The 13,268-nt window shown below is 40.7% G+C and overlaps 1 protein-coding gene across 1 annotated transcript in view; it reads right to left on the minus strand.

Annotated features, from left to right (window-relative positions):
* POLQ (DNA polymerase theta) overlaps nucleotides 1–13,268 on the minus strand; it is an 82,198-nt gene that overhangs the window by 46,321 nt on the left and 22,609 nt on the right. The window contains exons 14-18 of the mRNA XM_026065487.1: nucleotides 9,077–9,185; nucleotides 3,972–4,191; nucleotides 2,634–2,778; nucleotides 2,394–2,540; nucleotides 1,173–1,385 (exon numbers count right to left, since the gene is read on the minus strand). Coding sequence (XP_025921272.1) covers nucleotides 1,173–1,385; nucleotides 2,394–2,540; nucleotides 2,634–2,778; nucleotides 3,972–4,191; nucleotides 9,077–9,185 — 834 coding nt within the window. The remainder of the gene's footprint in view (nucleotides 1–1,172; nucleotides 1,386–2,393; nucleotides 2,541–2,633; nucleotides 2,779–3,971; nucleotides 4,192–9,076; nucleotides 9,186–13,268) is intronic.

Genomic DNA, 13,268 nt, shown 5'->3' on the forward strand with positions numbered 1-13,268 from the left:
TAAATCTGAAGTTGCTTTTCTCCAGTATTCCTACTCTGTGAAAAAGTAGCAGCTGGTTATGTATTTTTATGCTCTCATCCAAAAAACTCTTCATAGTGGAAAAATAGTACATTTATGAAGCTCATCAGCATAAAATTAGCTGCATACTGCACAAAACATACAATCACATCAGATCTGTCAAAAAGAGGCACTACTACTTGTAACTTGAGGGGGTGAGGGGAGAAAACTTCAGGAACAATGTAATTTTTATACCTGCCAACTACACTCAAATGATAAAGAGTCTGGGAAATTTTAAAATATAGTATGCAACTGCTCTTTTCTTTAAACACATGGGGGTAGTTCATAGGGACATAGGTTGCAAAACGCAGGGCTGCTGTGTTACTCTCGCAAAAACAGAATGTTAAATACAATTATAGTCTGCTTACATAGGGTTCCAGCCAGCACCAGTCAAACCATCGGTAGAACAGTCCTCCTTCCTGCTTCCGTTGAACTTTATACTTCCCATTGTGTTTACATTTGTATAATACAATTTCTCCAAATGTCGCCCATGGACATAAATTTCCATTGCAAATTAAACTAACAGGTAGGGTTAGTTTGTTGGGCATCAATTAGTGCCACTGGATGCATGAAGATAGCATATTATCTATGACCTACTGTTTATATTCCTCTGTATCTCTACAGCATTGCTACTTTCAGGATCCAAAAATATTATTGTTTAGTGGAAGTTTAATAAATCCAAGTTAGAACTTCAGATGACAGAAGCAGCTTTTCAAATTATGATTGTAGACTTTAAAAGCATTTCTCAAATTTTAGGCCTGTCCAATGGGAGTTTTCACACTGAAACTGTAAATGCTTTAGTAAATTAACCATACACCACAGAATTAAGGCAAAGGAGCAGGGTCTTAGAAGCTACCAAGAATTTAAGGTAGAAAACAGACCGTTCCTGAAGTAACTGACATGTAAATATCAAAATAAGTCTCATGCAGTGAAAAAGAATCCCCTGGGAATTACAAATTTTACTCCATTAGTACCAAACAAATTCATCTTGATTAACTTAATCATACTGAATACCAAAGGAATTCATCATGATTAGTCACTAATTGCAAAGCACTGCCCTGGATTTAATTAGGTTAACACCATTCTTGGAGAATGTTAATAAAGCCTCCACTTACCCACTGTGTCTACTCCTTTCCTGCCAGCCCTTCCAGCCATCTGCTTGTAAGTGAGAATGTCCAGCAGTTTGCCACCAAACACGGGAGTTCGTATAATTACTCGGCGTGCAGGCAAATTCACTCCAGATGAGAGTGTGGAGGTTGCTGCTAGGACTCTAATCAAGCCCTGGCGAAAGGCTCCTTCAATGATGTCCCGTTCATCAAAAGTAAGACCTGGGGAAAGATGGCTTTTAGTGAACCCACTAATGGTGAGATTGCATTTAAAAGCTAATAGTATTACTGTAAAGCAAGGAGAGGAACAACCAGACTTAATGAACATTTATCATTCAGTGTTTTGAACTATAGTCACAACACTAATCTCAGTTACTTCTCTTGAAACATAACTGAAGCAAACTTTCCATGAAGGTTTCATCATTTAATTGACTATAACATTTACAAATTAGCTCTTCTACTTGCACAAATTGTAGCAAGATGAACAAATATTTACTACATATTTATAAATAAAATAAAATACTGGATGTAGCAATCACAGTAGGGAACTAGGATTTAATGATTTGCTGTTCTGAACCTGGAATCTTCCTTCATACTAAGTTACAGGTCTTTCTACATATCCTTGAGAGTTTCAGGCCAAGTTCATTCTTGAGGAAAAAGCTCACACCCCATGAGCATTTTTGTTTTTTCCCGCCCTATATGCAATGCCATTGCTACTGTTCTTTCTTCCACTAGTTAGTCCTTTCTCTCAGTGGATCAACAGGTGACATACACTGATACTTAAATAAGAAAGAAAAGATCTAGCCAGAAGTGCTAGCATCATGTTCTCCTTTTATTTCTTCTTCATTGTAATATTGCTTCAATTTACTCATCTATTTCAGAATAAAGTTGAGGAAAATTGCTCTGAGAAGCCTAGCAGCTTCAGGGACAGCTTGAAAATGCTTTGGCTGTAAATCAGTTCGTATTTCCAGAATTCCACAAAGATTTTTAAATTGTATTTAGAAAGTTGCTGTTATCCAACATAATAAAAGATTTTTCATCATAATTAGTGAAGTCTTTGGCCAATAAAGAATTTCAAGTTTACTTTTGTGAAATACTCAAAGTATCTTAATTCAGTCAAAAGCTAGAGAAGGCTTCAAAAAGCAACTGGTAAATATAAACCTCACGACAGCAATAAGAATCCATATAACCTGCCATCACAGAATTCAAGACCAAGATACTCAGGAATACCTGCATGATGAAATGCTACTCCCCATGGTAAAGTACGTTGGAGCACGGAGTCCAGGCCTGAGAGAGAATGCTTTAACTGATCCAGAACCTCATTTATCCCTTCTCCGTCCACAACAACTGGGGAAAGGGATGAGTTTTTTGCAGAACCTTGAGAGAGAAAATATTTTTATAGTTTGTGTTAAAATTACTTTACAAAGACACCATGCAGATTACAGCCTTCTATTAACTGCTTTCTCTTACTCTCAGCTTGCTGCAAATTGTAGAACTCCCTGGCAATAACATCTGCCAGCTTCTCACACCAGTTCTTGGATGGACAGAAGAGCAGGACTGAATGACCATCACAAACAGTCTCATAACACAGGCTCACAACATGGTCTTCATCTCCCTGAATTGAGACAAAATATTTTCAATGCACTGTAACACTGAACAGGGTTTGTAAATGCTGTCACTGTTGTGTGTCACCATAGGAATCTTCCACTTCAAATCAGACAGAGGAGCAAAGGGAGATGGAGCACTGTCAGTTTTTTCTTATTTTAGGAAGTCTAGGCATTAGTATGACCATATTGTTGATGGCAGCCCTAGATCTACACATGAATAAATAAGGTTTCACATCTCGGTTTCATAAATCTATAAATCTGAATGAAGGCCACACAGTGTACAGAAAGTCATTGCAACCTCCATCCTGCAGCCTGCAGCAGTGGAAAAAGAACTAGGCAGATTATAGAGGGTTTTATAGGTTGTGGAGTCTCCATGCTTGGAAATATTCAAAATCAGAGTGGACATGGCCCTGAGCAACCTACTCTAGCTGACCCTGCTTGAGCAGGGGTGCTGGACCACATGATTTCCAGAGGTCCCTTCCAACCCCAATATTCTGTGATTCTGTGAAAGACTTCACAGAAGAGGAAACTAGAAATGGAAAATGCAAATTCTCCATTTCTACCCATTTAGTACTTCCCTCCATGTGGGATTCAGATCATTGCAGTACATTACCCTTAACTCTTCACATCCTTTTCAGTGCTTGAAAGTACTGAATACTGAAGATAAGCTAAGAAGAATAAGAAGGGACATCTGCCTTCTAGTTACTGACAAAAATATTTAGCAGTTTAACATAAGCAAGTTCAGCACCATATTGTAACACAAATACATTCTCCCAATGATTAATGCAAATTCCTTGACCTAACTAGGAAACATTCACTCTCATTTATAAAAGTGAAGTAGATTTCAGGACACAATATCGGGTAGGGGACTGGGGGGAGGGGGAATTCACGCTCTTGATATATGATGTCAAGAGCTCAAAGACAAGAGTTGCAAAGACAACTTTGCCTTCGAGTCAGATTCAAGAAACATCAAGAACTCAAATTCATGACTTTATGTATTTTTTAAGCTACCAGTAAAAGACAAAAGGCAAGAAAACATTAAATGTTGTCCTTAGTTTGAGTGTACAATCTGTGAAATAAAAAAAATGAAGTTGGGAATGTCACCTATTCAAAAAGCTAAAAATGTACCAGTACATATGTCATTTTAACTTTAACAGTAGAAAAGCTGTTATCCCAAAGCCACTACTCAGAGTTTTATTACCTTCAGTTGAAGCTTGGGCTGGAATTCTCGCACTAGATTCATGGAAGAGTCATAAACGTTGCTGCCAATTTTCACCCACTCCATGAGGGGCACAGGACGAAAGTCTGTACAATACAGCTCTGCATCCAACCATGAGGCTAGGAGTCCCAAGTTAGGGAGGGTAGCACTCATGCCTACTATCTGTATCCCACTAAAACCAGGATTGGTCATCTTTGCCTGTCTGTAAGTGGTTAAAAGAAAATGAAAGTTAATAACTGCACAGGCTGCTGTCCTGGAAAACAGCAATCAGACAAACACAATCTATTTTTGGTGTGCAAAGCTATTCTTTGAGCTTCTTGAAAAAGAAGCAAAGCACACGCTACTTTTAGCAAACAATGTCAAGTTATAGATTCATTACAAGATAATCTAAACTTTTTATCATTTTGAATCTAAACTTCAAGCTTCTTTAGGCAACAACAGCCGTAAACTGACTGCATATTTGAAGAAACTGAAAAACAAAAACAAGCAACTATTTCCTTGCCATTAGCAAGACCCTGGAAATAGAGGAATGGATCAGTCTCCATTACAATCTTCCTAAGCTTAAGTGCCTCAATTAAGTCACTTTCGTTTGTTTCAGTTTCAGAACAAATGACCCTAGACTAAGTTTTTCCTACAGTTGGGAGCCAAAGTATTTAGTTCAGAAAAAAAGAAGTCAGCTTTAATTTTCAAAGTGGTGAGCAGCAGGTTCCACTAAATTCAGTGGGAAGTAATGGACTCTTAACAGATCTGAAAACTCAAACTGTTAATTTAGATGCCTAAATGTGGATGTTAAAGCCTGAATTAAAATAAACATGACTAGTTGTAAGCTTAGGAGAATAAAAAAACCTATCATCTGCATTTCCCATCCATGCCCCTAGCCACCGAATGATACTCAAAAAGAAAAGGGAGGGTGGAGTGGGGAGACACTAAAAGATACAATTTCTTATACACCTCTTATTTATACTTCATTACTCATCTTCCTGAAAGAGGGGACACCTACCTTTATGCCCAGTTGGCCACTGAATGTTTAACACAGGCATGCTATATAAGCATGAGACTGGAAAAATATTGCCTTTACAGTATCCACAGCAGCCACATTCATGCCCTGCCCTCCTTTTGGTATACAAAGCAGAGATCACTTGAGTTTCCTCTCAGTTGCAAACTGCCTAACACTAGATTTCTGAAAGGACTCCAAGGTAGGCAAGTGAAAGTACACGGAGATGACACATCCCAAAGAACAGCATGAACTATCAAGTAAATGCCACCTCTGTGTTCAAGCACTAGACAATGTACACTCAGGCAATGCACAGTTCCAAGCAACCATGAAACGCAATCATTGTTCACTGGCAATGATCTCAGAGTCTTTCCTACAGTAGCACTTGTATTGCATCACTACGCAAGTAACACTTGCATTACATCAGCTTTAGGTTTTTCTGCAGCAGCATAACACTTAGTGAAGTATCATGGACACCAGCTACAAAGGAGGGAAGTCCAGGTTGCCACTTCATAGCTGTCAGGAAAAGGAAATACCTCTCAGAGAGCAACTGATGCAGCTTGATCTCTGAAGGGGCAGGCACGGATGAGTGGAGGAGACTCCACTTTGGCATTTTCATAATGGCTGCTATTCCTGCAGTCATCTTCCCAACAGATACAGGTGTTTCTGTGTATTCGCCAACTTTTAAGATGCATCACCTATCTGAAAGAACTGGTCTTGGACAATATAAAAAAGGAGTGCAGATTTATTTCCCAGATTAGATGAAACTCAGAAACCACCTTGGGAGGAAGGTTAGAATGCATCTGAAGGGATAAATTATACTGGAATGTAAGTACCATAATACTTGCACTGACAGGTGCAACAGCAAACAAGCTGCTATGGGCTCAAATAGTTTTTCCATGAGTCCTCAGCACTAAGGTAACATCTCACTGAGAAACAGCTTCACCAGCTTCTTAAAGGCAGCTGAGAGAATATTCCAGCAGTCTCCTCCAGCAATGGTGAGCAAACATGGCAGCAAGGTGCACTCTCCCCAGAGAAAGAATATTAACATCTTTAAGAAGTAAACTAGTTCAACCAACAAAGATGCCCAGACTGGGGGAGAGTGACTTGGACTGTCAGGCCAAAAGCCTAACCCATTTAGCCAAGCAAGTCTCTCTCACAGAGGCCAGTATGCAACTAAAACAAAAATTCTCTTACCTGGGAGAAGGAGGCATGCTCTAGCAAGTAGCCAGCAAGCATACACAACATAAAATGGAGCAGGATGCAATAGCGTTTAGTTCCAATTCAGCAGGTCTAGGAGGAGAGAGAGCTCTCAGACTCCTCAAGTCAGAAGCAAGAAAAATTCCTAATACAAGAGCTACCTAAGCCAACCCAAATCAATGAGATTATCTATACCTCCTCTTGCTTTGCCTTGATCAGAACTTGAAATCAGAAGAAACAGAGCCCTGGAGCTACCCAGACAGTGTCAGTAAAAGGTAGGTCTTCAATGGAGATTTGCTAGTCCATCAGAAAACTGAAGAATTTCAGCCAGAAGGAAAACCACAGCAGCATGGTCAAATGCCCTTCAAATTGTCACCTATGTACTGTCTGCAAAAAGGTCTGAGAAATCAGTGTGAGCTCAGTGACTGTCTGAACCTTCCCAGAAGGTGCTGCTAGAAGCAAGATAGAGGAAACAAGACTACCCAGAAGGTAGAGTAAAAAAGCCTGGTCACCAGCAAGACAGAAACAAGGGAGACAGAAAGAGGCGGACTCTCTTACCCAAGCCACTCAAGCATTTGTTAGTATAGCTCCCAAATCTCGGTTGCCAGTTTTTCCCCTAAAGCAACTTTGATCATTGGGAAAAAAAAAAAAAAAGAAAAAAAAAAGAAAAGTTCCAGTTCCACATCACTCTTTCTCACTGGGGAGGAGAGAAATCTGCTGCAGAATTTTGGCTGTGCCTGCAAAAGATTCACTGAAAAGCAAGGGCACCCACACTGGCAACAACCTTCAAAGAATGTTCTGTTGGTACAAAGACAGTCCCCTATTTCAGTGGGACATCCAGCTAATCACTTAAAGTGCTTAAAAGCACTGCTGGTCATTCTGATAACAGCCAAGGCTGGAGAGTCTTTAAAGAATTTGGATAAAGGGTCTCCCATTAAAAAAAAAAAAGGCTTAGGAGGATGTTTAAGAGAAATAGCAGTCTTCAACACTAGGAGTCTCAAGTAAATATCAAAACCAAAAAACGGTCATCTCCTTCATGCCAGTAAGTGGTAAGGGGAACGACGGTCAGCCTGACCATAACAGAGATGAAGGATCTGAGCCCTAGTGCCTATATTGCAAAGGCTGAAGTACTCTATCTTCTCAGGAGCATTCCTTGATGCATCTGTCACTTTTTCCCTGATGAATGTTTTCTCTCTCATGTTTCTCCAATGCATAGCAGGAAAGCAGAGAGTGTACTGCATCTGTGCTGCAACTCCAAGATAAGCCAGTGGTAGAAGGAATGGCAAAGCGACTAACACTGCTCTGAAGTGCACTGGCTTCCAGGAGTTATGGGGAGAGTACCAGAATCAGAGGTGATTAGACACAGAACACTGCTAGAACCTGGAAATCAGGAGGGAAAAAACTGGCTAAAAGAATCAGTGGAGAGCCAAGTGTGGAAACGGCAGCTCCCCCAGAACTAAACAGGCAGTCTGTGCTTAGCCCAGCAGTGATATGACTCACAAAACAGGAAGCAACAGAGAAAAGCTGGAGAAATCTGGCTTTTGGTGCTCAGAGAACATTTGATTTAGACTCTTCTCTCAGCTTCACTAGCAAAGATTAAGATGATCAACGCACCACCTCCAGCATTTGTCTCTGGATGTGTTCTGGCACTGTGAAGCAGCTGCATGGTTTGGTGCTGAGGATTCAGATACTGAATTCTTATGAACCTCCAGAGTTGCCATTAACATCTACAAGATCTCATGTCAGCTGACCAGAGCAGTAAGGAGAAACAAGAACTATAACCCATGACAGATCTATCTGTGAAGCAGCCTCCAGCTCCACCTGTAGTCCAGCACCAGAGGATAAGCAGGTAGTAAGTACAGTGCAGTGGGATCAAAAAATGACAATGCTGTCTACTAAAAAATAAATTATTGGAGCTTAAACTCTCTCTCTCCAGGTATGGGCTTCAATGACTTGTAGATCATGCAACAGTGAAGAACACATTCTTCACCTACACAATAAAGACCCCTGGAGCATACCCCTGGTGGAATGGGACTGTGGGATACTGGTCTATGATCATCTTTGATCATCCCTGCCAGGGGTAAACAGCAGATGCAAAGGGTGATTTGCAGTCTAATGCCCGTGTCAGTGAGGCAACGCCCAGAGTGAGGCAGCGGTATCGCCGCCACTCAACATTGCTCCACCCAAAATGACGCCTGGGGCGAGGCAGGAGTCTTGCAGCCTGGTGTTGCTAAGGCCAAAAAAGGCCAGCAGCCAATGGCGCCCTCTGCTGAGCTCAACAAGGAACAATCATCCCACAGTGTTTGACTCAGCCCCACCTCGCCAAGAGTATAAATTCAGCACATAAACGATCCTCCATTTTGAAGGCAAGAACATTAACCTACGGAAGGGTTGGTGGGCCTGGACCTCTCTCCTCCTTAGAACAGGGATGCCTTTTTGGTAAGGTTTGCACCTCCGACAATGTCAGATGTTAGCCTGGGAAAAACACCATTGCTGAAAGCGCTTAATTATCAGTTTGAGCTCGAAAAAGAAGAATTTGTTGCAGTAAGTGCATTTATCACTGGCAGTCCTGAACCTGTTGGATCTGTTGCTTTAAAGAACTGTTTATTTTGTTCAACTTTGCAAACCTGACTCAGTGAAAGTCCTTTTGAGGATGGCTCTGGCAGGCAAAGTTGATTACCAGATAAGGGAGGGCCTTTCTACCTAACCATACCCTTTCCCTCCCTTCACGCAACAGGGACCAGTTGCATAAAGTGATGAGCCAAAAGATGATCTTTGGTGTAGCTATTGGGATGAAGACATTTGACACAGAACTTTAAAGAAAAAGCCAGAAAATATTTAAGCCCTCCATAACTCCATAACTATTAGAAGACAAATATCCTGGTCTACCCACCGCTTTGCTACCTTCTCTGTAAGATATCGAACTTTGGTCAGAAGGAGTTCCAACAGATATCCTCGATGAGAGTCTCCCAGCATATGCAACTCATCCACAACCACCATTCCTGATTAAAAGAAGCACACAGGTTATATCTGGCAATGTCCTTTCACATTCCACATGATAACCTGAAATTTAAATGCACACATCTGGTGGTGCTTACCAAGACCTGTTATGGCTTCATTCTGTCATGGATTCTTCTAAGAGACAAATCATAACCAACATCATGACATTTCACCTCCCAGCCCTCTCTGCCCCCAACACACAACTGGCTTTTAAAAAAAAATAGAAAGAAATACGTTGAGTTATTAGAATCTGGCCACCTCCCAAGACAGTATCACTGCATCTTTATCACAACCTGTCTGCAAGTAAAATACCCCAGGCTTCAGAATGTCTGGAGATGAACATTCCAGTACTCTTATGACCCAGTCAAAACTTTTGTTGACATCACTATCTTGGTTAAAACATCACTCCTTACCAGTTCAGTGATGACAGAAAAAAAATCTAGAGCAGATGCAATTACACTGGCATAGAGTGCTCTGCTAATACATTTTTTTCCTCACTTACCAAACCAGGATAAGCTCTACTATTTAACTTTGGCTTCCTATGAAAAAAATCCTATGAAAAAATTGAGAGACCACTCTGTTGTTACCCTGCCTCCTTCAAATAACCTTTTAATCTATCAGCCACCTCCATCAAACTTGCAAGATGGGTAGAAATACTGAAGAGAATAGTTGCTAAAAAGCTTTGTGAATGTCAGCAGCTGGGGACAACATCCCAGAGGAGATGTCAGCCCCCCGGAGGGGAAAACACAGCCACTGCAACTCAGCCATTACATGTTCCCTCTGGCAGTAACCACCCAGCACACCTAGCAGAAACATGCACTCTGGCCATCTGACAGTGTCAGAGACATGGAAGAGGCTGAGGAAAAGTAAAAAAAGGCAGGGAATAGAGGACACTAGGCTTCGTTAGTGTTGCTGCTGTAGATTTTTTTTTTCCTTCGGTACAGCTATATAAAAAGATCTTGCTGGTACAGTGAAAATAGCAGGAGCTTAAGGGTAAACCTGACCTATTATCTACCTCAATGCTATTTTTCCCTCTGTTTTTTCTTCTCTCCTTCCTACGTATGTTCTTTTTCTCTCTGTGTTCTTCCTCCTTCTCTTTCAAGCCACTTAAGTTAGAAAAGAGTGCAGCACTGCCTCATCAGTCTCTTGTACAAACTCCCACCCCTTCAGCTCCTCCACCTTCCTATATTTCCTCTATTCTGTGCTTCTTTATAAAGATTGGTAATTTGTTAGTAGACAGGGAATTATTCAGCTACCAGAAAAAGTTTCTCCCTGCTTCCCCATACAACAATTTGAACACTTCCAGCAATTGAGACAGGACAAGGTAATGCAATGTCTACCAAAGCAAAATGCATAGAACACCTTTCAGTCTTTGTACCAAGAAGCAGCACATTTTGCTTTCTGAAATAAAGTCTAGAACACTAGTGGTATCTACAGGCCAAAACTCAGGGAATGTCACTATTTTTTGGATGGGTCACATGTTCTATTGCTACTCAGCTATAATAAATGTTCAAACCCACACTACAGCTGTCTACTGCATTACCCTGAGCAGTCTCCAAGCTCACAAGAGCTGACTGTCACACATGCACAGTGCTTTTCTCTCTTCAAGCAGTCTTCTCAGAAGACACTCGCTGGGACAGCATAGCTGGAGTAACCAGGCAGCCAGTATTGTTCACAAACATAGCCTCATCTTAAAACGGAAGTGCAGCCAAGGAAGACTACAGGTCCCAGCATGCAATTGTCTTTTCAACTTGACAACAAGCTCAGGACTTCAAGTGGTGTTGTAATTTCATCATACTGCATCACTACTGAAAATGAGGCTAGCCTTGGTCTCCTCCTTTTGCCTGCAAATTAGGTGTGACACCAGAAGACTGCTGAAAAACTAATAAAAAATACTGAGGGCTTTTGTACATGTTTATTCAAGAATAACTAGGCTGCTTTAAATCCACATCCTATTTAAATCTAAGCAGTTCTTAATAACAGGCAGAGAGGACTTTTTTTTTTAATACAATGAAGCCAGCAATTTTTTAACTTCAAGTTTAAATCAAGAAAAAGAAGAGGTTTAAATTTCACAACTGACTGCACATTACAAATCCATTCCCAGCTGACATGTTGAGAAAGAAGATTCTTCTCTAATCTGCCTTCCTAAAAATTTCTTTAGCATCAGTGTCAAGAAACAAGGCTGAACAATACCAAGAGGAATATCTCCATTTCCTGTCTACCTGGATGTTCAAAACCAGTACACGTTATATGATAATTAGCAAAATCAAATCGCTTTGAACTGCTTCATACAGCAAGAGAGCTCTGCCAGGCATAGGATCTGAATTTCGCTCAACAATTTCCAAAGGCAATCTGAGTTATCCACAGGAGGTTGACACCAACAAAAGGAACAGCTCAAGCTTGAGATGGAATCCAGCCAGACTTGCAGTCATCTCCCAATAATTCATCTCAAAAGATAAAACATCCTTGTTATGAAGTAGTCTAAATTTAGAATTAATTAGGAGACAATGTACAATCTTGCAGTATCAGACAAGTTTGCTTTAGGTAATAGTTAAAAGGTACTTCCAGCCCATTCCTATATTTTGCAGCTTTTATTAAAAAAATTATCTCCAAATAGGAAACTTGTCTTTTTTTGCTTAAAAGATGATTTTTTTAATTTGAAATAAGCACAAAAAGAAAAAAACATTTTTACCCTTATTTCAGTTACATAGTCATATTGGGGAGCAAGGGAAAAAGATGCTTGCAGCAGAGAAGGTTTCAAACGGTGAAAGAAAACATCATGCTTTAAAGAGGTATCAGTGTTGGGGACACATATTCCAACTCAAATCTTGTATTCACTTGACTGTTTACACTTATCTGACTCATCTCAGGCACCTTCCTCTTACAGAGCCCAGCAAAACACAGGGGTGGATTTGATGCACAAACCAAAGGGATTTGGCATAGCTCCACCTTCTGAAAGATGCAAATATTAGACAACACATTTTAATACACTGAGTATGCTTCCAAAGCTCCCAAGCCAACATAAACAAGGGTACCATGACCCCACTCTTTCCCTTATGCTGGCACTACAACTTGTACAGTGTGGTGACCTAACCTCATACAAATCCTATTTAAAACAAACAAACAAACAAACCTACAAATAGCGGCAAGCTTTGGGCCATATCCTGAAACAATTCACTGCATGACTGCCATTTCTCTTGTGAGGGAACGGATGAAAAGGTACAGTCAAAAATTGAGCCAGACTGCAGCAGCCTCAATTCAAATGAGCTTGAAATGCTGCACAACCACAGTCATTTACTCCTCCTCCAACCTGCTGGCAGTCTTAAGCATTCATGGTGAGCCAACCACTTGAGATCCACGTGTGAATGGGTTATCCCATGATCTTACATTCTGAGAAAACCTGCAAGGCTTTATTTCCCTTATTCCCTTCTGTCTTTAAAAGCAACTGGTATATAACACTACAGAATATTATGACACCAGATGCATATGAAACAGCAGTTCTAATGGTGGAAGTCTCGGAACAGTTTGATACTCATCTAGTTTTCTGACTTCTATAAACTTAAAATAGCAACCAGCTATGCTACAGACCAGAGTCAAGATGGGAGGGATTACTGAACAAAATAAAGCAGGATATAGCTTTACTGAGAAGGCAAACAAAGAGAACAAACTTTCGATTGTACTGGGAAAACATGGCTACCTCAAAGCGCACAATAGAAACAGGTTCTTTTCCTCGTTTGATATCTCTTCTCAAACACTAAATGAATACCATCATTATCTAGTGGCCATCAGGGCCATGGTGACCCAGAAGCCTATGTTACAAGGACAAGCAGGCTTTTGAGCGAACTATAAGAGAGAAACAAATGTCACAGGCCTCCTAGTCATCACACCTACCCAGAAGGGCTCTAACAATTCATTCCACTTATTTGGACCCAGACCAAACACAACTCCTTCTCTTCCTTGAGCTAAGTGAAGGTTAAGCATAGATGCCATACGTACACAGAGTCCTCTGTCCCAACCCAGAAAAAAAAACATCCTTGGACTCAGACACATCCCAGACCTCTAACTCAATTTCATTAATTGTAAGA

Source organism: Apteryx rowi, unplaced genomic scaffold (genome assembly GCF_003343035.1).
Source record: "Apteryx rowi isolate R43461 unplaced genomic scaffold, aptRow1 scaffold_228, whole genome shotgun sequence".
Lineage (NCBI taxonomy): Eukaryota > Metazoa > Chordata > Aves > Apterygiformes > Apterygidae > Apteryx > Apteryx rowi.